The 27,303-nt window shown below is 47.1% G+C and overlaps 1 protein-coding gene across 1 annotated transcript in view; it reads left to right on the top strand.

Moving 5' to 3' along the window:
• Window positions 1-3,170: 3,170 nt before the first annotated feature.
• Window positions 3,171-27,303, top strand: part of LOC115462165 (ligand-dependent nuclear receptor corepressor-like protein) — a 202,301-nt gene continuing 178,168 nt past the window's right edge. Inside the window, exon 1 of the mRNA XM_030192190.1 lies at window positions 3,171-3,267. Within this exon, the coding sequence (XP_030048050.1) occupies window positions 3,171-3,267 (97 nt within the window). The remainder of the gene's footprint in view (window positions 3,268-27,303) is intronic.

The following is a 27,303-nucleotide window of genomic DNA, read 5'->3' as shown; positions in this document are numbered from 1 at the left end:
AAGCAAGAAGTGGCTAAAGAATCAGTTGGACCGCTAGATGATCCAGTGGCGTGGCCTAGGCCCACCCACTTTGGGCTCAGGCCCACCCAGTAGCAGCACACTTATGATGTGGTTGGCAAGGATTCCCAAGCCCCACCAGCTGAAAACTAATAACTGTCCCTCCTGCATACCTTGTAAACAGCAGATCTTTGCCTGCAGCAAACAGTGACTAATACATACTGCTCGCACTGGCCCCACAGTCTTCCCTCTGATGTATTCCTGCCTATGCGGAAACAGGAAGTTGCATCAGTGGGAAGGAAGTGGGGCCAACATGAGCAGTGTGTATTAGTTGCTGCCAGTGAAAATCTGCTGTTTAAAAGGTATGCAGGAGAGGGAGGATGTTTGAGAGACCATATGGCATGCAGGCAAGTGAAGGAGAGACCAAATCACCTGTGGGATGGGACAGGGTTCTTCTGCTCACCCATCCTGAGCCCAGGCCCACCCAAAATTGGATGTCTGGCTACGTCCCTCAGATGACCGAAGGGTAAAAGGGGCACTCAGTGAAGACAAAACATAGCAGAGAGATTAAATGAATTCTTTGCTTCGGTCTTCACCAAGGAAGATTTGGGAGAGATACCGGTGCCAGAAATGGTACTCAGAGCTGATGAGTCAGAGAAACTGAATGTAATCTCTTGAAGCTGTATGTTTGTGAATTCGTTCAATAAAGCTTCCTGTTTAAATTTTTAAAAAATGTAATATGTAATTTATCCTTACAATCAAGCATGGTACCAGAAGATTGGAGGGTGGCCAATATTGTGGGATATAAATGCTATAAATAAATAAATAAATTGGTCAGCAAGATTATGCCCTGTCTTTCTAATCAATGACTGCCCTCTATGACCACCTCTGCTACCTGGTCTCAAGTTGTTCCTACTGATCCTTCTATCTCTCCCCTCCTGGGATTATGAGCATTCTTCTTGGCCTCTCTGTCCCCAGCAGCTCAGATATGCTGCATCTTGTCTCAGACGCACATGTTCCTATTCCCCTGCAGTGAACTTGTCTTTTTACCACTGCTCGCTCACAATATTGTATAATCAGCATACCATTTCTGAACTGCTTTCATCTGCCTGACAGCTCTCCTACCTCTGCCATAAAGCTTCCTTTCTTCAAATTTCCACGTCCACCGTCCAATTCAGCTTTCAGAATTACTAAGTCTTTTGCCTTTGGGCAGTAAGTTCTGATAATCTACAAACTGTGAGTAAATCAGCTGCATTTATTCAATAAAGAAAAGTTCAGAGAAGAAAGGCATCAGAGGTGTGCAGAGGTTATACTTCTTGAATATTAAACCTTTAAGGACATTATGCTTTAAGAGGCCTTGAAAGGGCATCAAAAGGCAGACCATCTGCGGTCTCTCAGGCTCTGCCACCACTGCTGGGAACACAGCCTGGTAGCCTTGCTCTGAAAAAGGTGGTAAATCCTGTGCCTCACCATTAACAGCTGCCAGGGAGTGGCGATACTACTACTATTTAGCATTTCTATAGCTACACTAACACTAACTATGCTACACTTCTGCCACCTCTTTGCTCAGCTCCTATGCTTTTTTTTCTTTCCTCCTCCTGTAGTAGGAGTCCATCCTGGTGTTGGCATCTTATTTCCAGTGCATCTACATCACATACACAGATAAGCACAAGGATAAGCAGGATGTGCAATAAGGGTCTGATTTACAAGTTGCAGAACAGCACAAAAAACCTTTGCACCAGCCCTGGAATTGATGGCTGTTGCCTAGCTTATGTCAGCGTGATGGAAAACAGGCTATATGGTACAAAAATCTAAAGCACCGCTTTCCCAACTGTGGCTTATGACCTCCACAGAGGCATCATTAGCCCATACACCTCCAGGGGTCTCGGCCACAAAATGTTTGACAAGTGCTCATGTACAGAGGGTTGACTCATGTTTCTGGTTACATACCCCACCTACCTTCTGTAACCATTAGTTTTACACAACTGTCAATTTCCCAAGTGCTTCAATCATGCATAGTATACATGGCTTAAGGCTCCACCTGCACGATCTTCTCTCTATAGATGTCTTAACGTGCCCATCTTTTTCCTCAGATTTTTCCAAATCATATTTTTTTTACTGCCTTCTATTTCTAATAAGCTTCAAGCTATCCTACACCTTCTGAATGTAGTCACTTATTTTGAAAATCATACTATTTTAGTTTATTTAGTTCACCCCATGCTTGGAATAAACTCCCTGAGCCCATACGCCAGGCCCCCTCCTTGCCCATCTTCAAATCCTTACTCAAAGCCCACCTCTTTAATGTCGCCTTCGGCACCTAACCACTATACTTCTCTTCAGGAAATCTAGACTGCCCCATTTCGTCCTTTAGATTGTAAACTCCTTTGAGCAGGGACTGTCCTTCTTTGTTATACTGTACAGCGCTGCATAACCCTAGTAGCGCTCTAGAAATGTTAAGTAGTAGTAGTATTTGGCATGTATGTTACGACCAGACACATCCTTCCATTTGTTACAGCTAGTGTTCCCACACCCATTATTAAACTTCAAAAAGTAGTTCAAATTAGTCCTCGAAAAAGAACACTTATTTTTGTACTCCGTGTTTTTTCCAGTTCCAAGGGTACTTCTCGTACAGTAAAACCTTCCTTCCGCCGTGACCTTCTTCTTCCATAACCGAAAACGTTAAGCGCTGAACAGAGAGGAAAAACAAGCACCAACCTATCCTTGACTACTGAAAACATCAACGAAAGCCAAGAGGGTTAAAGGATATTGAGCATATGAATGGGAAACAAATAAAGCCAAAAACAAGCCATACATAAAGCTAAAAAGCACATAACATTCGTAAAGCCGAAAAGAAGCGACCCTAGTGAAAGAAAACAAGAGGAAGGTGAAACAGAATAATCTGTTGGGAAGAAACTATACATTAGCCCACAGAAGAAAAGAAAGAAAGAAATAGCACTGCACCACCCTCAACGTTACTTGGCAACAATTATTTCTACCTACCTCCATTCTCTAACCCACCAAGTTGTACCCTCCCCCCCAGTACTTACAGACCTACGGTAGCCCGCCCCATGACGTCACGTTGCTGACACGTATCAATCACCAGCGTGCTTCTGCTGCTCTATGTAAATGAAGGCCAGTGACGTCAGACGCAGATCGAAAAGGGAACAGACAGAATGGCTGCCCAATGCCGGAGCCCTAGATGCACAGCCGAGAGGAAAGGATTCCGGCGGGAACTAGACTCCTGGCGGCACAGGCTCATCCACTGTGTAGGTAAGATAGCTTTCAGCTGTGTGTCTTGCTTTGCGGTTGTTACGGGATGTGATGTAAGACATTCGTTCAAGAAAGAATGGGTGGGATGAGCGACTCCTGAAAAGCAAAAAGAAAACAAACAACGAAAATACATTTAGGTTGCTGGTAAGTTAAAGATAGGGGGTCTTTTGTTTCCTTTCCGTTTGCTTTACCTGCTTGTCGTTCAATAACTCCTATTAGTGTGGGGGAGTGGAGCGGTGGAATTCTTTGGAAACAATGTAAACGATGAGAACGTTTTTTTTTTTTAATGGTTCTTTGTGATATTGTGTGTTTGTCGAGGGGAATAAGGTGTAAGGTAGGAGGCTTTATAAAGAGTGGAAGTTGTGTGCTATGTGATAGAGGGAGCCCTGTTTTTGCGTGGCTCCGGGAAGCGGCTCGTGCATTGACGGTTGGGAGTTGAAGTTTTCCTGGAAGTCCGGCGAATCGGGGCTGTGGTTACCTTGGTAACGGTTGCCTTCTCTCTGGTTGGAGATGGGAGGGAGCGCGCACACCCACTTCTCCTCTGCCCGGAGATTGACCGCAGAACTTGGGCAGTCACATGATCTCTCCTGATAGTTTACCGGGTTTCTTTAAACTTTCCGGTGAGCGATGCGGCCCTGCCCTTTACTCCGCTTCTTGGCAATTGTTGCCAAGAGGCTATATTATTCTGGATCATTTTTATTTTGAGGTGGAAGGATTAGCTCTATTTTTACGCTTTTTTCTCATCCCCCCCCCCCCCCCCCACCCCGCCAATTCATTCCGGGGTGTCTACTTGTAGTATTCAAAAACTGTTTAAAAATTGGAATGGGTGAGTTTTGAGGCTTAATTATAATTTACCAGGTGGAGGACAATGGGGCACAGACTTCGCTGTTAACATTTCGGTTTTGTAGTGAGTATGTAACATGCAGAATAACCCGCTGAAGGTGAGGGAAAATCTCTTGTGTGGTATGCGCGATATTCCTAGAGAGCAGCAGACAGTAACGTGTGTCACTGGTAGTCCACCAAAAACAGGGTAAGGGTAATGGGATTTCATTTACCGTTTTTTTCTGTGATATACTTTCCTGTGCTACAGTCAAAGCGATTTACATTTATTATACAAGTTGAGAGAGAGCGTTAATTTGATTTGGAAACTTTTTTGTATTTTTATTGCAATATACTTCTTATGTCAACGGCCTCTGGGCGTCTCATAAATGTAGTAGTAATAATTATGCAGTCATAGATGCCGTGTAGGTCGGTTTATCTGACCAACCTTTCAGCAGACTTGGAGGCCTATTTTCAAAGCACTTATTTTTATTTATTTACTAGTAAAAAAGGCCCGTTTCTGACCCAAATGAAACGGGCGCTAGCAAGGTTTTCCTCATTGAGCAGTTGCCTGTGAGGTGCGATGCCCCCCTCCCGGCACCATCCCACCCACGGCGATGCATCCGGCCGCAGCCATCCGACCCACCGTGCCCATCGCACCCACCTTCGCGTTGGTTTGGCGGCGGGGGACCCGGAACCCCGCCACCACAAGTCCTGTGTGCTGAGTATGGCGTCATCGTCGGCGTTGGTAGCTGTGCAGGGCGGAGTTCTGTGCGTCTGACGTCATGCACGTGCAGGACGTCAGACGCACAGAAGCCCTGCCTCCACAGGCTAGGAACGCCGAAGATGACGCCGTAGTGAGCAGACAGGGCTTGTGCTGGCGGGGTTTCGGGTCCCCCGCCGGCAAAGCAACGCAAAGGTGGGTGTCTCAGGAGGGGGTTGTTGCGGGGGGGGGGTCAACCGTTTGTTTAGGTGATTTTTTTTCCTGCCCTCGACGTCATGACGTTTGTAGCGAGGGCGGGGCACGGGTCTGTGGGGTGTCTTCACCACCATGAATCCACGAACCGTTCTGGGAGACTGACTTCAGTGGGATTTGAACTGGCCACCTCTGGATTGCAAGACCTGTGCTCTAAGCACTAGGCCACTCCACTTAGATTTACAGAGTTCTATAAGTTGCTTAGTGTGTTCCTTCATTTGAATAGATACAGCATGTATGCATATGTAACATAGTAGATGACGGCAGAAAAAGACCTGCATGGTCCAGCCATTGTTGTGATGTCATATTTTCTTTTTGTACCTTGAAACCAAAAAAGCTTAGAAAATAATTTTAAAGTGGATTTAATATATCTGAAGTAAGACTAGAAAACTGATAGAACGAAATAAAAATGCAGAAACGTGTATATATGGTATTCACAAGGAATGTATGATGATCTGTGATCAGCTTGTAGCATGAATGTGGATTGAAAATGGCTCTGGTGGTTTTTCAACATTGGGATATGACACAGTTTGCATGTCAGTGTCCCTTGGCTCCAGCAAAGTGAGAGGTTTTCTGAGAATATGGGCAATAAACAAAAAGTGCTTAGAAACAACTGTTTTCATTTTTAGTTAAAGAAATGGAGCATTAGAAAATTCCCATTGTATTCACATGTTGAAAAAATACCTGAGAATCTTAATTTTAATGTGATTTAAATTGAAATGCATGAATTTTTGCATGCATCTTATGATCTGGACCCTGGTGCTGAAAAGCACATGCTATAATAAATTGGTTAGCTATAGCATTGATGCCACCTGCCTCTGTTTTTCTTACACTAGGCTTAAACATAGCAACTACATTTAAAGGTCTGGGTCAGGAAGATGTAATTTATTTATTTGTAGCATTTGTATCCCACATTTTCCCACCAATTTGCAGGCTCAATGTGGCTTACATTTGCCGTAATGGCGGATGCCATTTCCGGGTAACAGAATTACAAATAATATTGTGTTAAGGTGCATAATCCTGCTATTCCATTAGAAATCTAGTAAATTATTCCTGTTTGGTTTGTCCTGAATAAATATGCAAGCGATTTGGTTGGGAAGACATGTGATCAGAAGCATGGGTTTTATCACTTTGATATGCAGCGACTGTTATAGGGCCAGCTTAACCACTGGACCAGATGAGGCTGTGGCTCAGAGCATCGGTGATCAAGGGTGCCAAAATACCCAGCCTCTGACCTCACCTGGTCTACAGATTAAGGGCCCTGTAGGTGCGCTAAAACTAGAGACACCCATAGGAATATGTGGGTATGGGTGTCTCTAGCATTATTGCATGCTAAAAACACTAGCATGCCTTAGTAAACAGGGCCCTGAGCCTTTTCTCTTCTCTCCCCCCCCCCCTCCTCCCCTTGGGTCTAGCACTACTCCCTTACCCCCTGGGTCTTTCCTCTGCTGCAGCCTGCCTCCTCTGATGCAGTTTCCTCAGGGCAGGCTGCAGCAGAGGAAATTGCATCAGAAGGCAGTCTGTCATGCTGCTGTGCTGGGTGACAGAAGAGTGGAGTAGCAGCCTAGTGGTTAGTGCAGCGGACTTTGATCCTGAGGAACTGAGTTCAATTCCCACTGCAGCTCCTTGTGACTCTGGGCAAGTCACTTAACCCTCCACTGCCCCAGGTACAAATAAGTATATGTAGTTGTAAAAACCACAGAGAGGCGGTATATCAAGTCCCATTCCCTTTTCAGCCTGTGGGGGGAATAAGAGGTGAGGGAGCAGTGCTGGACCTGTGGGGAGGTGGAGGGGGGAGAGAGATGCTGACCCTATGGGGGGACAGGATGCCAGACGCATTGAAATGGTGGGGGGGGGGGGGCACGCCACGCCACCAAAGCAAGTTGGCTTAGGGTGCCATTATTCCTTTCCTTCAGCCAGCCCCGGACTGTTAACTGAGATGGGCCTTTATTGCAATATATAAAAGTTAATCTTGAAGTAAGGAAGACCTTAGGAATATATAGTAGTATGGTATTGTCATTTGTGTGCAGAGCTTTAAAGTGCCATGTACACACCAAGTAGGGCTTTGGTACATCACTTACTCCTGGGAAATAATTATTTTTTTCATTAAAGGCTACACATTACCTCTCCAATGTTTGTGTGTTATCCTTTTTAGCTAAAGTGGAATTCAAATGAGTTCACGGCTCCACAAAAATGTTTCACATTTTCAGAGCTGGAGCTTCGCACATTTCCAGTAACAACAACATGCAATGTCTGACTGCCTTGAGCCAGTATCTTGGATGCACCTGCAATGAGTCTGGCTGTCCTGTGTTTTTTTTTTTTTTTTTTTTGTGGAGTTTCATTTCATGAACTTTTATAATATATTTATATTTTATTGTGAACTACTTTGATCTGTTTGCTAGAAAAGGCAGTATAGCAAGTTCTCCAAATAAACATATATGTAAAAAGAAACCCTTTGCTCAGCAGCTGCTATTTAAAGGGCTCCTTGGCCCCAATTGGTGTCTCCCTTGTGCTTTCCCCTCTCTTGATGAGTGAGGGGATGCTCCACTGCCCTAGTGGGCCAATGGCTTCTGCCGTCCTCATCAGCCCTCACATGGGGTCAAAACATAAACAAGAGATACCCTCTCCTTATGTCAGTAACTCTGAGGGCTGACCCTGTGGAGCATCTGGGTAATTTGGGGTCACAGGGCAGGATTGTCAGTTATTTGATGAGAATTGAGAGGCTTCAGGGGGAGGGGAGAGGACAGGACAGGACAGGACATCTTATACCTTAACCCCAGGCTTGGAAAGGGGAGGAGGGGGGATTATTGGAGGCTGTTGGTCCACCAGGGTGCAGAGACCTCCACTGAGACATGCTTGGAGCTTCTAGGTTGGCCCATAAAGGCCCTGTAAAAGCAGCTGCCAACACAAGAAGGGCCTCTAGAGATATATTTTATTTTCTTTCAAAAATGACTTCAAAGCCATCTGCAATTTGCTATTATGCATAATTTTGATCTAGAGCAATTCATTTAATGGCAATTCTGTAATTTTTTTTTGTGCAAAATCAGCTTTGCACAAATGTTTAGTACTATGAAGTGTACTTTTGTGAAGTGACTTAAAAAAAAAAAAAAGAGCTTTTGTGAAAAATAGCTTCCAGGTATTTTGTGCTATTTTTTTTTTTAACTTAAAGTGCACTTCTGCAGATAGTACATGGAGTGAGGATTCTACCCCTCTTTCAAAGATGCATGTCACAAGTCAATCACTTCTGCTCCTTTGTCTTCATACCAGACCAATCCAGGTGGATGGAGACAGAGAAAAAAAAGTAGTTCTTGTGATTCTCCTCCTAAGGGTATCATGCAGCCTGAAATGTTCAGTATTTTCTCTCTCCAAGCGGATGGTTGATGGACTGTGCAGCTATTCTTGGGTGCCATTCAGCCAGCTCCTGCCCTGGTTCCTGCTGGGGGGGGGGGGGGCAGTTAAGCTGGGCGTTTCCTCTTTCAGTAGGGTTACCATATGGCTCCAGAAAAAGGAGGACAGATTGAGCCAGTCTGGGTTTTACTTCCACTGTTTTCAATGGAAGCAAAACCCGTACTGGATCAATGTGTCCTCCTTTTTCTGGAGCCATATGGTAACCCTATCTTTGAGGATTTGAGCTCCTTAACTTTATCTTGCAGATTGCTAGAGTTGGGTGACATCGGTTCCCTCCCCCACTTCCTTCCCTCTCCCTCTGTTAGCGGTTTCTGAGGTGTTTATTAGAAGCTGTGTTCTATTTTCATCTCTGCTTCTGGGTTAAACCTGACTTTTTGGAGTGCTTCATATATTATTATTTTTTCACCCAGTAAGTACTGTGTCTAGCCTCCTTACAGTCCCTGTTCGGTGTTTGAGGAGGACAACATTCTGTCTGCATTTTTTCGGTTCACTTAAGAAATGTACATGCCCTTTTTTTTTTTTTTTTTTTAAGTACTCCAGAGGCAGAAGGGATTTTTGGTGCTTTCTGCTCGTCATTTTTTAATCTCGATTTAGGGTGGCGTTCCTGTGTTATGCTGGTTCCAGTCAGAGGTGCACCAGTTTTTCTGCCGTGCGAGTTTCCCGTGTAGCTTCAGTCTGTTCTTCAGGGCTTTGGCCTGCAGTGCGGGCTTGTGCGGAACACAGCTCTGTAAGGTAGGGGTGGCACATTTCTTCTTGGTATTTGCTGCTTGGCCAAGGCAGTTGGTAACGCACGGAGGGTTGCCATCTTCAACTGGTTGCTGTTTTGGTCTTCAGCACGGTTAGGCTTTCGGGCCTTCCCAGTTGCTTCCCGGTGTGCGTGGCAGTGGGACTCTGACTTGATGCATTATCCCCTTGGGTGGGCTGGGTCAACTACTTGGGGAGCACGGGCTCTTTGGCCTAATTTTGAGTGGGTGACAGCTCTCGCTTCTGGTGCTGACTCGGCACCATCATGGGTTGGTGAGCTCCCATTGTGAGTATGTTCATTCTCCCTTTCACAGATTGTCTTGGCAACTTCTGTTCACTGTGGCTCATCGCCTTATGTGAGATGGGGATCCCCTCTGTCTACACCACTGCAGTATTGCTGGTTCTCTTTTGCAGATGTTCCACGTTTTCTGTCCTTGCCACTATATAGGATCAGGGGAGCTTCCATCTTTCTGATTGGGTGCTTCTGTTTTTTTGCATGTGAAGCACTGCTTTCCTTTTGGCAAGAAAAGTGCATTACTGTATTAGGCCATGGCTCTCTTGAATATACAGCCCAGCTCCTTTTTGGCGTGCATGGTCTAGCTTCATCTTGTCATGTGGAGCCTATTTCTATGAGGGGCTCGGCTCCATCTGAATGGGTAGCGTCCAACTTTGTCTTGGCATTTGAAGTCCAACTCTGTCTTTATTCCTTGTGGCTCCCAGCTCCATAACTGCTAGTATAGTCTAGTTCCATCGGTTCGTGTGCAGACTGGCTCTCTGTGCTTGTGGGAAAAGTGTGTTACTTTATTAGGCCATGGCTGTTTTGAATATAGAGCCCAGCTTCTTTTTGGCATGCGTGGTCTAGCTTCATCTTATCATGTGGAGCCTGGCTCCATCCTTGCCTGTAGAACCCTGCTCCCTATTTTTGTGAGGGGCTTGGCTCCGTCTGAATGGGTAGGGTCTAGCTCTGTCTTGTCTTCTGAAGTCCAGCTCCACTTTTTTTTGCTTATGGCTCCCAGCTCCGTAATTGCTGGTATGGTCTAGTAAAGGTCTGCTCTATCTGTTCAGCTTTCTCTAGGTCTCTGGGACATGGCTCTGCCTTAGAGCAGCTTCGTCTCCCTTTGACCATCACTTTATCACTGGTTGCTAGCATCTTTCTCCTTCCATACAGCTGCAGTGCAGCACTGTTGCTGATGGCTACACTCTGCCCCTTCGTGAGGTCTGATGTAGTTGCTTTGCCTGCAAAGAGTTGAGTGGTGTTACACTTTCCTCATTGAGTGGGGTGCTGTGCTTCAGTGTGGGTAACGGGGCTGCCTATCAAAGCCTGTAGCAAGCCTGCATCGTGGTGTGAGGTGTCTAGCTCAGCAGTTAGTCCAGTAAGTAGCCATGTAGCCACTTCTGTGTCTTTCAGTGCTGGCAGGACTTTGCTCCTGCTTGGTTATATCGCTCCCCTTCTTCATCGTCAACCGAGCATAGCTGTTCATGGTTCCTGTGCTATCCAACTCTATCCGTGTTGGTTTGTGGCTGCTCCATATGGCCACATCCATCTAGGGGAACCCACTTCTTATGTCCAAGTTCTTCCTCAGTCGTTAGCTAAGGCATGCAGCTTAGCCTTTCACTAAAGGTTATCATCCTCTGCTGTGTGGGGTGTTGTGCTGTCTGGGCTGGGCCATTCTGCCTCCTCCTAGGGGAACTGACTATCCATGACTCGGAGACTAGCGGAAGAGCATAAGATTAGCCATACTGGGTCAGACCAATGGTCCATCTAGCCCAGTATCCTGGTTTCCAAACACTGGTCAAGCCAGGTCACAAGTACCTGGCAGAAACCCAAAATGTGGCAACACTCCATACTACAAATCCCAGGACAAGCAGTTGCTTCCCACTTCTGCCTCAATAGCAGACTATGGACTTTTCCTCCAGGAATTTGTCCAAACCTTTCTTTAAACCCTGATATGCTAACTGCTGTTACCACCTTCTCTGGCAAAGAGTTCCAGAGCTTAACTATTGTTGAGTGAAAAAATATTTCCTCCTATTTGTTTTAAAAGTATTTTCATGTAACTTCTTTGAGTGTCCCTTAGTCTTTCTACTTTTGGAACAAGTAAAAAATTTGATTTACTTCTACTTGTTCTATACCACTCAGGGTTTTGTTGACCTCATCCATCTCTTTTCCCCTCATCCATCTCTTTTCTCCTCATCCATCTCTTTTCCAAGCTGAAGAGCCCTAACCTCTTTAGCCTTATACGAGAGGAGTTCCATCCCCTTTATCATTTTAGTTGCTCTTCTTTGAACCTTTTCTAATTCTACTATATCTTTTTTTTTTTTTTTTTTTTTTTTAGATATAGTGACCAGAACTGAACCCAGTACTCAAGGTGTGGACGCACCATGGAGCGATAGAGGCGTTATAGTGTTTTTGGCCTCTATCTTGGACACGCTTCCACGGGCCAGATCCATATCAGAGCATTTAAGGGTTCCTTCTCAGCTGTTGGTCTCCATCTCTTTTGGACCCTCCAAGCCAATCTCAGCCTCAGCTGGTGGATTCAGCACAGCCTTTCTCTGACAATTCAGAAGTTCTTTCTCTGCATGTGGTTATCTACAGCTCCTATGCCGCTAGAGCGTGCCTTATCTGGGTGCACCAGGTTTCAGATTTCTTACAGAAGTCTGACCGTCAACCTTCTCCTGAATTGCCAGATGTGGAAACGGAGCTGGCATATTTGGCAGATTCCTGTATGGCTTGATTCAGGTGTCAACCAATCAGATGTGTTTGGCAGCCATAGCCTGTCGTTTGCTGTGGTTGTGCCACTGGGTGGCAGATGCAGCTTCAAATGGCTGCTGGTTAAGCTCCCTTTTAAGGGCAAGATGTTGTTTTGGTGAGGACTTGGTGAAGTTGGTGAAAGATCTGGATGGCTGAGTCTGCTGCTTCCTGAGGATATGTCTAAACGTTCTTTCCGGTTGGGTCAGGCTCACCCTTGTTTTAAAGATACCAGGTGCCGGGCAGCTTAATTTTAATCAGAGATCCTGGTATCAGTCCAAGTATGGTTTCAGAACTCCAGACTTCATCCTGTAGAGATCCTCCAGATTTCTCTTGAAGGTGTGGCTTGCACACAGTCCCATCTTTTCTTCCTAAGGTTCCTTATCTCAATCAACCTTTGGTTCTTCCCGTTCTGTTTGATGTTCGCCATGTACTCCTACACTATTTGGAAGTGACCAACAAGTTCCACTGGACAGATCATTTTTTTGTGCTTTGCTCGGAACCTCAAAGGTAATGTGGCTTCCAAAGCCATGCTGTCTTTTTGGGTCAATGAGGCTATGGTGTCTTTGTATTTACTAGTGGATAAACTACTTCCAGGTGGATTCTGAGCACCTTCTACCTGATCTGTTGCGATTTCCTGAGTGGAAGGCCGTCTGTTCTCCCTGGAGGAAATACGTGACATAATCTTGCTTGCATACCTTCTCTAGATACTACCATTTGGATGTCTCTGCTTGGTCGGATGCTTTTGAAGTATCTGTGCTATCTGTGGGAGCTTCAGTTCCCACCCTGCTTTAGGACTGCTTTGATACATCCTATAAGTCTCTGGATTCATCTGCTGCTGACGCCAAGGAACAAAAGTTATTTCTTACCTGATGATTTTCTTTCCTTTTATTGCAGCAGGTAATCCGGAGGCCGACCCTGGTTTTCTGGTGGTTCTTATCTGTTAGTTCTTGTTGCTGCATTTTTATATTTGAGGTGGACTGTTGTAATCAGTTTACATGTTTGCAGTTCTTGTTTTATCACTTTTCCCTGTGAGAGAGGAGAAATGTTATAATTCTGCTTTGTTATGAAAAATACTGATTGACTAAGGCGTATTACATCCTATAAGAGAGCGCAGCGTTCTCTATGTCCACCTGCTGGTAGATGGTCACAACCCATAAGTCTCTGGATTCATCTGCTGCGACTAAAGGAAAGAAAATTTATCAGGTAAGAAATAGTTTTTTGACCAAAGAAAGGGGGCTCCTTTTGGCCCATTCTGGACCTCAAAGGGGAGAATGTTTGCCTGTGGGTTTAGTTCTTTTGCATGGATACTCTACATTCTCATTGCATCAATTTGACCGGGAGGTTCTTAATTTCACTGGACTTTTGGGAATTCTTAGGCTTCCCTAAAATCAAGGGAAATTATCTTCATATTCTCATTGTGGTTTTCCACAGGAGGTATTTGGGCTTCTGTGTGCAGGATCAGCATTTTCATTTCCAAGCTTTGCCTTTTGGCCTGGCTACGGCACCACACACATTTTCCAGGGTTATTCTGGTGGTGGTGGTGGCTGCACACCAGAGATGCCACAGGATCACCTATACCTGGACCACTGGCTGATTTGGGCAGACTCTGAGACTGAGTCTATTCAAGCCACAGCTCAGGTGTTTCCTCTTCTGGGGTCCTTGGGCTGGGTCATGAATCGACTTGAATCACTTGGTGCCCTCTCAGGTGCTGTAGTACTTTAGGATCCAGTTCAACACATTCTAGGGGATGGTGTTGCTTCCGGAGGAGCAAAAATGGCAGTTGTGCAAACTTCAGATGCCCAGTTTGGGAATACTTGCAGCTTCTGGTCTCTATGGCGGTGACTCTAGATGGCCCTTGGACGAGGGTCAACATTTGTCCTCTGCAGTGGGCCCTCTCGATGCGGTAGCTCCCACCGTCCTCTTCGTCTCACACCAAAGGTGATGCACAGTCTGGACTGGTGGTACAGTGTGGCTCATCTGTTGAAAGGGATTTGTCTAGATCCCTCTCAGTGGGTTTTAGTCACCATGGATACAAGTCTCTTCGGTTCGGGGGGGGGGCTTACTGTCTGGGTCATGTGGCTTATGGTCTTTGCTCAAGCCAAGAGGTGGCTTGGACCATCACGATTGAAATAACTTCTGACCATTTGGAGTTGTCGGAGAACAAAGAAACCTGACTTGCATAAGTGGGAAATCAGTGTCGTGAATGTAAGCCGGGTGTCTAAAATAACTCCCAGATACCTAACGGAGTCTACTGGGATAATAGAGGTGCTAAATAGACTTAGAGACATTTGGAGTAGAGCAACCCCCAGTGAGTCATCACACAACTTTCTTTTCTTTATTAAGAATTAACCTGTGTTGTAGGAGCCATTTGTTGACTGCTACTAGGTAGTCGTGAAATGGTTGTAGTGAGGGTTGAATACAGGTTAGTGGAAAGAGTAAGAGAATATCTGCATAAAAATGGAAACTATACTAGCAGTATAAATCATGTAATCAGTTATGCTGGATTGCAAATTTTTTTATTTATCATTTACTGCATACAAAACACTAGCATAACATATTATTTCTACATGTGCACTCATACCCCTTTCTTTACATACCATAAAGCACTAATAGAGCAGACTCACTAATACATATTCAAACTGCCTGTTTGAAATGCCTGTGAACCCCAGCAAAAAACTGATTATAAAAATCATATAACTCTGAATACTGCACTCAACCATAAGGTTGTGCTCAGTTCTCTCTATCTCCGTTGTTTATCATTGTTTCCTTGTCATCAAGCAGATGCAGCCATTGCAGATGGGTTGTGTCCATCAACCAGCAGAGGGAGATAGAGAGCACACTTTTTTCAGTGCCTCATACCAGCTTGATCCACTGCCTCTCTTCAGTATTCTCTATCTCCCCTAGCAGAGTGGCTGCAGCTTCTTCGAGCTCCATCTAAAATCTGCCTGGAGGTTGCTCCTGTGCTTTTGCCAGTTGTTAGCAGGGGTGTTGGAGGCTATAGCAGCTTCACTTTAAAGGCACATAGGTTCGCCCTTTCCCTGCCTTACCCATACCTCCGTGGATGTGGACACATTGCTTAGCTTTCCCTGTCCTTCCCCACCAACAGTGGATGCAGGCACATAGGTTCGCCCTTTCCCTGCCTTTCCCACTCACCTGAGCCTCCGGAGTTCTATTTATCTCTGCTTTCCTCGGAGCGTTTAAAAAAAAAAAAAAAAAAGGGAACAGAGGGTTTTCCTTGCCTTTTTCTGTGGGACCGGAGCTGTGATACTCTGTCCACTGAGGTAAGAGTGTTTTCTGACTCCTCCGGGGTGGGCCCGCGATTGGGGCGATTTTGGCGCGAACCGCCATCTTGAATTTTACCAGCGTTTTCGGCAATGGCTGCGGAGACAGTAAAGCGCTGTTCCAACTGTGGTAAGCGCAGATCAGCAGCGGGGCTCTGTAAATCGTGCTGTACAGACGTTAGAGCCAGCCCGAGCGTGGCAAGCGACGATTCTTCGCGCTCTGAGCTGGCAGCGGGCGTCATTTTGAATTTACCACATGGCGCGACCTCCGCTGAGACGGAGAGTCCTGAGCCCGGGGGGCGGCCTCTGAGTGAGGCTGATATGGGAGCTACTAGCCCCGGCAGAGATCCGGGTGCCCAGGGTGAGTTTTTCTCACCTGATTTTGTCTTATTAATGCATAAAGCATACATGCTTAAAAGAGCTCTCCCACAAAGCCCGGTACGGGCCTCTTCTAATGCCCCCCCCCCCCGGTGGATTCTAGCCTGGGTATGGACTCTGAGGCGTTATTCCCTGATAATTGGCAGAATATGAAGCGCAGAAGGGCTCATTCCCCTTCAGAGAGTGCTGCACCTCCTCCCCCCCCCCCCCCCCCCCCCCCGTGGTCAGGCTGCGAGGATTCGGAGGACTCTGGCAGGCCTTCTTGGTCTGAGGAGCCAGAGTCTGGTGCAGAAGTGACTCAGGATCTGGACGATCCCTCTGCGGTGAGGATTTTCCACCGTGATGAGCTGCCAGCGCTTATTTCTGATGCCCTGCAGGCTCTCTCTATTGAGGACCCTGCCAGTGGCACAGCCTCCTCTGTGAATCCTAGGATGGCTAGTACCAAAAAGCCTGCTTGAGCCTTTCCTTTGCATGACTCCATCCAGGAGCTTATTTTGGCTCAATGGGCTGACCCCGAGGGACCTTTGAAAGTTTCCAGGGCTATGGGGCAATTATACCCTCTGAATGAGGAGCATATGGCTCGCTTTGCTATGCCTAAAGTGGATGCCCTAGTCACAGCGGTGACAAAGAGAACTACCCTCCCTGTTGAAGGAGGTGTTGCCCTGAAGGATATTCAAGACCGTAGACTGGAATCAGCACTTAAACGATCATTTGAAGTTGCAGGTCTCGCTATTCGGGCGTCTGCATGCAGTTGTTATGCTGCTAGAGCCTGCCTGGCTTGGTTGCAACAGGCAGTGGAACAGCCCGGTGATGGAGCGTAGCCCTTTTCAGATGTGGCTCCGCGGATGGAGTCGCCCTTGTCCTTTCTTGCTGACGCCGTTTATGATATTGTCAGAGCTTCGGCTAAACACATGGCAGTAGCAGGGGCGGCTCGCCGTCTTCTTTGGCTACGGCATTGGGCGGCAGACATGGCCTCTAAGCAAAGGTTGGTGAAGTTGCCCTTTCAAGGCCTTCTCCTGTTTGGTGAGGAGTTGGAGAAAATTGTGAAGGACCTGGGTGAGGCTAAACCCCAGCACTTGCCCGAAGATAGGCCTCGGCCTTCCTCTAAGGGTGCGGCGGTCCACTCCTCTTACAGACCTCGCTTCCGTGAAGCTCGAAGGTACCGCCCGGGGCGTTCTGCTGGGTTCACTTCTCGTGCCTGTTTTCAGCAGAGGGAACTCCTTTCGCTTGGACAAACGTTCCACTGGCTCAAGGCCTGGAGTTCAGGGGCGACCCTCTCAATGATGGTGCGCCGGCCCTCTCCTCGAGTCCTGTCATCGGAGGACGTCTTTCCCTCTTTGCCGAGGAGTGGGCCAACATTTCCTCAGATCAGTGGGTTTTGGACCTGATCAGAGACTGTTACAGAATAGAATTCGACGCCCCTGTAAGAGACGTGTTTGTGGAGTCCCGATACGGTTCTGCCGCTAAACGGGCGGCGGTAGAGGAGACTTTACAAGGTCTGATTCAGATAGGGGCCGTGTCCCCGGTACCTCCCGCCGAACACGGCTGCGGCCGCTACTCCATCTGCTTTGTGTAAGGAGGGTCTTTTCGCTCTATTCTGGACTTAAAAGAATTAAACAAGTCCCTGAGAGTGGGGCATTTTCACACAGAAACCCTGCGCTCCGTCATTGCGGCAGTACAGCCAGGAGAGTTTCTCACGTCTCTGGACCTGAAAGAAGCTTACTTGCACATTCCAATTTGGTCCCCGCACCAGAAGTTTCTGAGGTTTGCGGTGATGGGAAAGCATTTCCAGTTCCGGGCCTTGCCTTTTGGCCTCGCCACAGCTCCCCGCAGCTTTTCGAAGGTTATGGTGGTAGTAGCTGCCTTTCTAAGGCGAGAGGGTATTCGGGTTCACCCGTACCTGGACGACTGGCTCATTCGAGCAAACTCTGCTGCAGAGAGTCAGCATGTAACAGCCAGAGTGGTCTCAGTACTTCAATCTCTGGGCTGGGTTGTCAATTTGGCCAAACGTCACCTGACCCTCTCGCAATCTCTAGAATATTTGGGGGCCAGGTTCGACACAGCCTCGGGGTATGTGTACCTACCCGAGCAAAGGCGGTGCAAGCTTCAGAATCAGGTCCGTCTGCTCCTGAGGATGCCCCGCCCGTGAGCTTGGGACATTGTCCAGCTGCTTGGATCGATGACGGCCACCATGGAACTGGTGCCCGGGGTGAGAGCGCACCCGAGACCTCTACAATATGCTCTACTCCAAAGATGGTCTCCAGTATCTCAGGATTACCAATGCAGACTCTCTTGGCTCCCTGCGGCCCGACTCAACATGGAGTGGTGGCTCTCAGACAGCATGCTGCGACGAGGAATGCCGCTGGCGCTCCCCGATTGGTGCCTAGTGGTGACAGATGCCAGTCTGAAAGGCTGGGGCGCACATTGCAAGGGGAAGCATGCCCAGGGTCTATGGACACCCGAGGAGTCGGAGTGGTCCATCAACCGCCAAGTAGTAGTAGTAGAGTTGAAAACTGTGTTTCAGGCGCTTCTGGCCTTTCAAGTGACCCTGGAAGGATTGGCTGTCCGAGTGATGTCGGACAACACGACAGCAGTGGCCTACATAAATTGACAAGGCGGCACTCAGTGCAGAGCTCTAGCTGCACAGGCCGAACAAATTTGCCACTGGGCCGAGCTGCATCTACAGTTTCTGTCGGCAGCTCACATTGCAGGTCAGAGCAACGTGCAAGCCGATTATCTAAGCAGGCATCAGATCGATCCAGCGGAGTGGGAACTTGCAGACGAAGTGTTCCTGCAGATATGTGCCAAGTGGGGCAAGCCCGTGATGGATCTAATGGTGACAAGCTCCAATGCCAAAGTCCTGTGCTTCTTCAGCAGACGGAGAGATCCTCGCGCGGCGGGGTTGGATGCCTTTGCTCAACCCTGGCCTCCGGGCCTTCTGTATGTGTTCCCTCCGTGGCCCTTGTTAGGGCGAGTGCTCCTGCGGATTCGGCTGCATCCAGGAGAAGTGGTTCTTGTCGCCCAGGAGGCCTTGGTATGCGGACCTCCGACAGATTCTCGTAGAGGATCCCCTTCAGTTACCTCTGGTTCCCAACTTGTTGTCACAGGGTCCGGTGACCATGGAGGACGCCGGCCGATTTGGTCTTATGGCCTGGCGATTGAGAGGGTGCAATTGAGAGGCAGAGGCTATTCCAATAAAGTAATTACCAGTCTCCTGCAAGCCTGCAAGCGTTCCACTTCCGTGGCTTATGCCAGGATTTGGCGCCAGTTTGAAGTCTGGTGTGCTTCCAAAGAGATCACACCCCTGCGGGCTCCTGTCTCGCCGATTCTGGACTTTTTGCAGGATGGTGTACAAAAAGGCTTGGCCTATAATTCCCTGCGGGTGCAAGTGGCAGCGTTGGCCTCCCTGCGTGGCAAGGTTGAAGGCGTGTCTTTAGCTGCTCATCCGGATGTGGCACGGTTTCTTAGAGGGGTGCTTCGGCTCCGTCCTCCCGTGCGTGCGCCTTGTCCAGCTTGGAACCTGGGGCTAGTGCTGAAGGCCCTTCAGGGTGCTCCCTTTGAACCGTTTCGGCGTGCTTCAGAGAAAGATTTGACACTGAAGGCCGTCTTGTTAGTGGCCATTACGTCAGCGAGATGGGTGTGAGAGCTCCAGGCGCTGTCCTGTAGAGACCCTTTTCTGCAGTTTTCAGAGTCAGGGGTCACGGTTCGGATCATGCCTTCCTTCTTGCCTAAGGTGGTTTCAGCGTTTCACCTAAACTAACTTATTTTCTTGCCCTCCTTTGTCGAGGAGGAGTTTCCAGAATCTTTTGGGCAATTGCACCTGTTGGACGTGCGCAGGACTCTGCTGCAGTATCTGCGAGTTACTAACTCTTTCAGGACCTCTGATCATCTGTTTGTTTTGCTATCAGGTCCTTGCAGAGGGTCTCCAGCGTCTAAAGCCACTATTGCCCGCTGGCTTAAAGAATCTGTCTTTTCAGCTTATTTGCTTTCGGCCGGCCTCCGCCTGATGCCTTTAAGGCACATTCCACTAGAGGAATTTCCTCTTCCTGGGCTGAAACTGGAGCACTCTCTCTTCAAGAGATTTGTAGTGCAGCAACATGGGCTTCTAAGCTCTCTTTTGCCCGACATTATAGGCTGGGTGTGGCTGCCAGGAGGGACGCACATTTTGGTGCGCAAGTGCTGGCGCGTGGTGTGGCTTGTTCCCACCCTATCTAGGGATTGCTTTGATACATCCCATCTGTAATGGCTTCATCTGCTTGATGACAAGGAAGGGAAAATTAGGTTCTTACCGTGATAATTTTCTTTCCTTTAGTCATAGCAGATGCAGCCATGATCCCTCCCTGTCTGATGCTATCTGCTTTAAATCTATTTCAGGTTCTGTTCGTGTTTCCTGGAGATTCCGTCCTTGGGAGCAAGTCGGAAAAGAGTCTTCAGGATTCTTGTTCAATTAAAGGAGGATGACTTAATTCTCTCCAGTTTCATGTTTTGGAGGATGAGTTTATTCCCTCCAGTTATGTCTCAGTGGAGGATGAGTTTATGCCCTCCGGGAGGATGTTTCATTCCCTCCATTCTGAGTTAATGCCCTTTGTTGTAGGGCCATCGTTTGCTGTGAGGAAAGCTTATGTTATTCCCATTGCGGTTTGCCATACTGCTTTGGAAGCTTCAAATACTGAAGAGAGACAGTGTAGCAAGCTGGTGTGAGGCACTGAAAAAAGTGTGCTCTCTATCTCCCTCTGCTGGTTGATGGACACAACCCATCTGTAATGGCTGCATCTGCTATGACTAAAGGAAAGAAAATTATCACGGTAAGAACCTAATTTTCCCATTGCATTGCACTGCACAAGGTCCATTTCTGGCCACTCCTCCTCGGTTCCAGAAATTTCAAACAGGAATCCAATCAATCTGTTTTGAGTCCTTCACTCGTGTCACCTCCTCTTCTATTCGTACGATGTACCCCGCACTCTTCCAGTCATACAATATGCCCCAGACTTTACACCACGTGTGTTTCGCTATGACAGCGTCATCAGGAGTCGGGTCCTACATAAAACGAACGCATATGATAATGCTCCTAACTTCCTCCTGATCTCCACACAATATCTGTTACTTTACATTATCATTTTACTCACAATTTAACCTTTAACATCTCTCATGGCTGCAGGACGGTGGGCATTCACCTTCCACCTTGCATCCGCCTTACAAACGCTGACACATGCGCAGTGCAAGCTGACTTATATGTTCCTTAACCACATCCCAAGCTCCACCCTCTCACACATGTAGCCACTCTACTTCCTTATTCAAACCCCTTGGCTCTACCATATTTCACCTAAAAATAATTCTTTGCTCACACCTTAAGAACTGTTGTGTAATGTTACCTCCTCTGCAGTTACCCTGTACCTTAATTAATACCACAAACTTTACATCATCCACTATGTGGCCAGCCCTTACCCAATGAGCAACTAATGGTGTCTCCTGCTTAGCTAATCTGATGTCACTAAGATGCTGCGTAATCCCATTCTTGATTCTCCTAACAGTATGACCCACATACCACAGACCACATGGGCAGCAAATCCCATTTCCTTGTCATCAAGCAGATGAAGCAATTACGTATGGGTTATGTCCATCAACCAGCAGGGGAGATAGAGAGCACTCAAACTTTCACAGTGCCCTCTTGGCCAGCTAGCTCCACTGCCTCTTCAGTATTCTCTATCTCCCTTAGCAGGGTGGCTGCAGCTTGTTCGAGCTCCAGAAAAATCTGCCGGGAGGTGGTTCCTGGCTTGCCAATTGTTAACCGGGGTGTTGGAGGCTATAGCAGCTTCACTTTAAAGGCACATAGGTTAGCCCTTTCCCTGCCTTACCCATACCTCTGTGGATGTGGACATATTGCCTTGCTTTCCCTGTCCTTACCCACCAACAGTGGATGCAGGCATATAGGTTCGCCCTTTCCCTGCCTTTCCCACTCATCTGAGCCTCCGGAGTCTTCAATACCTCTGCTTTCCTCACAGCTTAAAAAAAAAAAAAAAAAAAAAAAGTCGCGTCGCGTTTTTAAACGCAGAGACGCTGGATCAGAGGTTTTTGACCTGATTTTCAGCAGGATCGTAGTTGTACACTAGATCCTTTGAGGTAAGAGTGTTTTCCAACTCCTCCGGGGTGGGCCCGCGATAGGGGCGATTTTGGCGCGAAACTGCCATTTTGGATTTTACCGCCGTTTTTCGGTGATGGCTGCGGACAATGTAAAGCGCTGTTCCACTTGTGGCAAGCGCAAATCAGCAGCAGGGCTCTGTAAATCGTGCTGTACTGACGTAGGAGCCGGCCCGAGCATGGCGAGCGATGTTTCTTCCCGCTCTGAGCTGGCAGCGGGCGCCATTTTGCTTACACCGCATGGCGCGGTCTCCGTGGACACGGAGAGACCTGAGCCGGGTGTGGCACCTCGAGATGAGGTTATTTCAGGAGTGGCTAGCACCGGACAGGATTTGGGTGCCCAGGGTGAGATTTTCTCCCCGGATTTTGTGCTTTTGCTGCATAAAGCATACATGATGAAAAGAGCCCTTTCTCAAGGGTCGCCTGAGGCTCCTCTGATTGCCCCCCCGATGGATTCTGGCCTGGGACTGCTCAGTGAGGCTTTTTTCCCGGATGCTTGGCCTAAAGATAAGCGCAGAAGGGTTAATTCCCCTTCAGATTGTGGTGCACCTTTTTCCCCCCCGTGGTCGGGGTGTGAGGATTCGGAGAACTCTGACAGACGTTCTTGGTCTGAGGAACCAGAGTCGGGTGCGGATTTACCACAGGATCTGGATGATCCCTCCGCGGTGAGGATTTTCCACCGTGATGAGCTGCCAGCGCTTATTTCAGATACCCTGCAGGCCCTCTCGATTGAAGATCCTGACAGTGGCATGGCCTCCTCCGGTAATCCCAGGATGGCTAGTACCAAGAAAGCTGCTCGGGCCTTCCCTTTGCATGACTCCATCCTAGAGCTTGTTTCGGCTCAGTGGGCTGACCCCGAGGGACCTTTGAGAGTTTCCAGGGCTATGGGGCAGTTATACCCTCTGCGTGAGGGACATATGGCTCGTTTTCAAATGCCTACAGTGGATGCCCTAGTCACTGCGGTGACAGAGAGAACTACCCTCCCTGTTGAAGGAGGTGTTGCCCTGAAGGATGTTCAAGACCGTAGGCTGGAAACAGCATTGAAACGGTCCTTTGAAATTGCAGGTCTCACTGTTCGGGCGTCTGCATGCAGCTGTTATGCTGTGAGAGCCTGCCTAGCTTGGCTGCAACAGGCAGTGGCTCAGCCCGGAGATGGAGCGGAGCCCTTCTTGGATGTGGCTCCGCGGATGGAGGTGGCCTTGTCCTTTCTGGCTGATGCCCTTTATGACCTTGTCAGAGCTTCGGCTAAACAAATGGCAGTGGCGGCTCGCCGTCGTCTGTGGCTACGACACTGGGCAGCGGACATGGCCTCTAAGCAAAGGTTGGTGAAGTTGCCTTTTCAAGGACTTCTCCTATTTGGTGAGGAGTTGGAGAAAATTGTGAAAGGCCTGGGTGATCCAAAACCCCAGCGCTTGCCCGAAGATAGGCAGAGGCCTTCCTCTAAGGGCCAGGCGGTCCACTCCTCGTACAGACCTCGCTTCCGTGAAGCTAGAAGGTACCGCCCGGGGCGTTCTGCTGGGTTCACTTCACGTGCCCGTGGTCAGCAGAGGAATTCCTTTCGCTCGGACAAGCGTTCCGCAGCCGGTGGCTCAAGACCAGGAGTTCAGGGGCGACCCTCTCAATGATGGTGCGCCGGCCTTCTCCTCGATGCCTGTCATCGGAGGACGGCTTTCCCTCTTTGTCGAGGAGTAGGCCAAGATTTCCTCAGATCAGTGGGTTCTGGACCTGATCAGAGATGGATACAGAATAGAATTCAACGCCCCAGTAAGAGACGTGTTTGTGGAGTCCCGATGCGGTTCTGCCGTCAAACGGGCGGCGGTGGAGGAGACTTTACAAGGTCTGATTGAGTTAGGGGCAGTGACCCCGGTGCCTCCCGCCGAGCAAGGCTGCGGCCGATACTCCATCTACTTTGTGGTGCCGCGAAAAGGTGGGTCCTTTCGCCCTATTCTGGACTTAAAAGAAGTGAACAAGTCCCTGAGAGTGCGGCATTTCCACATGGAATCCCTGCGCTCCGTCATTGGTGCGGTTCAGCCAGGAGAGTTTCTCACGTCTCTAGACCTGAAAGAAGCTTACTTGCACATACCGATTTGGCCCCCGCACCAGAAGTTTCTGAGGTTTGCGGTGTTGGGAAAACATTTCCAGTTCCGGGCCTTGCCTTTTGGCCTCGCCACAGGTCCCCGAACCTTTTCGAAGGTAATGGTGGTAGTAGCTGCTTTTCTCAGGCGAGAAGGTATCAGGGTTCACCCGTACCTAGACGACTGGCTCATCAGAGCAGACTCTGCAACAGAGAGCTTACAAGCTACAGCCAGAGTGGTCTCAGTACTGCAATCTCTAGGCTGGGTCGTCAATATTGCCAAAAGTCACCTGTCCCCTTCACAATCTCTAGAGTTTTTGGGGGCCAGGTTCGACACAGTCTCGGGCTATGTGTTCCTACCCGAGCTAAGGCGGTGCAAGCTTCAGAATCAGGTCCGTCTGCTCCTGAGGATGCCCCGCCCGCGAGCTTGGGACATTGTCCAGCTGCTGGGATCGATGACAGCCACCTTGGAAGTGGTCCCTGAGAGTGTGGAATTACCTCTTGTCACTTGCATTGCATACTTGCAATACACCCCCCCCCCCCCACACACACACACACACTGTGTGCCCCTTAATGGGATCATCTATTTGCACTGTCTCCATCCTTTTATAATGGGACATGATTTCTCCCATATTCCGCCCTCACGTGTATGTGAACATAGGAATGCTTTGAAACTGCTGAAGTACTGTAACCATACAGTACATCAGCAGTTTCAAAGCATTTCTATGTTCACATACACGCGAGGGCGGAATATGGGAGAAATGTCCCATTATAAAAGGATGTATCACTTTTTATTATGACCTAATCACCTTTTATCAAAATCAATACTAAATATTATTACAAACACATTGCTTTATTCAAATCAAACATATTCACTGGTTAATATCTAACATTTAAGAAATTACTTATACACTGACTGTGTTCTAATCTATCCCCCTGATACTCAATATAGTTCTTCAAATTTTCATGACCGATTAGAAAAATGCATCGTTATAAAAATCAGTTGACTTATTTTATCTTCATTCCAAACGATGACATGTTAAATGTTCCATCATGAAGTTCGTTAATGAGTATCAATCAGTAGTCCGTTGATAAACAGAAAAAAGAATCCAAAATGGAAGTTCAAAACATCTTCAGGGTGGGTCAATCTTTTACTGAAGCAAATGACTCCAGTCAAACCGGATCCTTATATCAAATTTCCTTCACAGCGATTTTCAGTTTCAATCCACATTCATACATATATCCACAGATCTCAACACAGGCCGTGTTTCATTACAACTTCTTCAGGAGATCCTACATACAGATATACAACATCACTAAACACATCATCAACCTCAAACAACCATAAAAGTAACATTTTCTTAAAGCCCTTACCAGCCACATCTAAGCACTGGGCTCACAACAGGAAATCCCTTCTGATAGCATGAGACGTCACGATTAGATTGAATGATCTAACTTTATGTGAACTACTGCTCTTATACTGACATCAGTAATGCCCAATCAACCTCCTTATTAAGGCCATATGGGTGCACAGTCCCCCAATTGAAAATAAAATGCTGTTCCCTTCGAATGAGTTCACGTTCTACATTGCCATAACCTCCCTGCAAGCAATTGATGATAAACTGTAAATCATCCACTGAATGATTATGTTGTAACCAATGGCTAACCAATGGCGTTTCTATTTTCTGTAACCGAATGTTACTCAGATGTTGAGCAATGCGCAATTTGATTTTTCTTGTAGTTTCTCCTATATACCATAGCCGACAAGGACAGCATATGGCATAAACTACATTTTGTGTGTTACAATCCGTATGAGATCGTAACTCAAAATATCTATTTAAAGATTGTACCCAAATCCGATTCGTACATAAAGCATATTTACAGTACACGCAAGCATTACAACAGGTATGCCCACCTACTTCCTGCTGGCTATCCCTTCGATTAAATTTTTTCTTGGATAAAATCTCACCCATGTTTTTATCACGATTACAAGCAAATCTTGGTCTGGTTTGTAAACTATGATGAAGAGATAACACAGACCAGTGTTTAAGAATGATATCCTGTATAGCTCGTGTCTGCTTATAGAAAGGGAGAATACAGTTAACCTGGGAAGCTTTAGTATTCACAGAGGATACCCCATTATTCAGCCAACATCTTTGTACATATTTTGCCCGCTTATGGGCTGATTTTATTGCATATTGTGGATAACCACGCATTTGAAATCTCTTAGTCATAAATATCGCTTGTTGATTAAATTCTACCGGACTAGAGCATAACCGTTTAATTCTTAAGAACTGACCTATGGGGATACTTTCTTTCAACTTCCTCGGATGGTGACTATTGAAATGTAAAATGGCATTCTTATCCGTAGCCTTCCTAAACACTCCTGTGGTAAACTGACCATTCATCAACTGTATGTCTATATCCAAAAACTGTACATTACAACCTTTAGATTGTACCACAAAACGAATGTTGGGATCGCACTCATTCAAGTATTCCACAAAAGTTTGTAACTCATTTTCAGAGCCTGACCAAATGATAAATATATCATCAATGTACCTTTTCCAGGTGACCAAATGAGAGAGACTATACATAGATGTATATACATATGAAGATTCAAACATCGCCATATATAAACAAGCAACCACAGGGGCAACAGTAGCCCCCATGGCGACTCCTTTCACTTGTAAATAGAATTGGTCAATAAATCAAAAATAATTCTTTTCTATAACAAAGGTTGCCATCTGTAACAGCAACTGGATCTTAGATTGAGATAAATCTTGCTGTTCTAATGCTCGTTCAATGATCTGCAAACATGCTTTTTGCGGAATACTTGTGTAGAGCGATGCCACATCCAATGTCCACATAATAATTTGCTGATCACAAGGAATCTGTATCTTGTTCAAAAATTCTAGCATATCACCAGAATCCTTGATATATGATTGCATATGCACCATATGTGAGTGTAAATAATGTTCCAAGAATTGGAACAAAGGTTCAAACAGGGACACCACACAGGAAACGATAGGCCTCCCTGGCGGATTTGTTACCGACTTGTGGATGGCAACCTTTGTTATAGAAAAGAATTATTTTCGATTTATTGACCAATTCTATTTACAAGTGAAAGGAGTCGCCATGGGGGCTACTGTTGCCCCTGTGGTTGCTTGCAGCCAGACTCATATTCGGAAAAACAAAATACAAAAGTGCTAAACCCCTACGAGAAAAACTACACTGACTCCTACTTAAAGAACGCATCACGTTCAAAATATGCTCCCTAGTTCACAAAATCATTCACGGTGATGCGCCAGCCTACGTGTCAGATTTGATAGATCTACCACTCAGGAATGCCAAAAGATCATCCCGCACATTCCTTAATCTGCACTTCCCTAATTGCAAAGGTCTAAAATACAAATTATTGCACGCGTCAAACTTTACCTACTTCAGAACACAATTATGGAACGCACTGCCG

Source organism: Microcaecilia unicolor, chromosome 2, assembly GCF_901765095.1.
Source record: "Microcaecilia unicolor chromosome 2, aMicUni1.1, whole genome shotgun sequence".
Lineage (NCBI taxonomy): Eukaryota > Metazoa > Chordata > Amphibia > Gymnophiona > Siphonopidae > Microcaecilia > Microcaecilia unicolor.
Note: the sequence above shows the minus strand (reverse complement) of the source record. Positions and strands in the feature narration are given on the sequence as shown.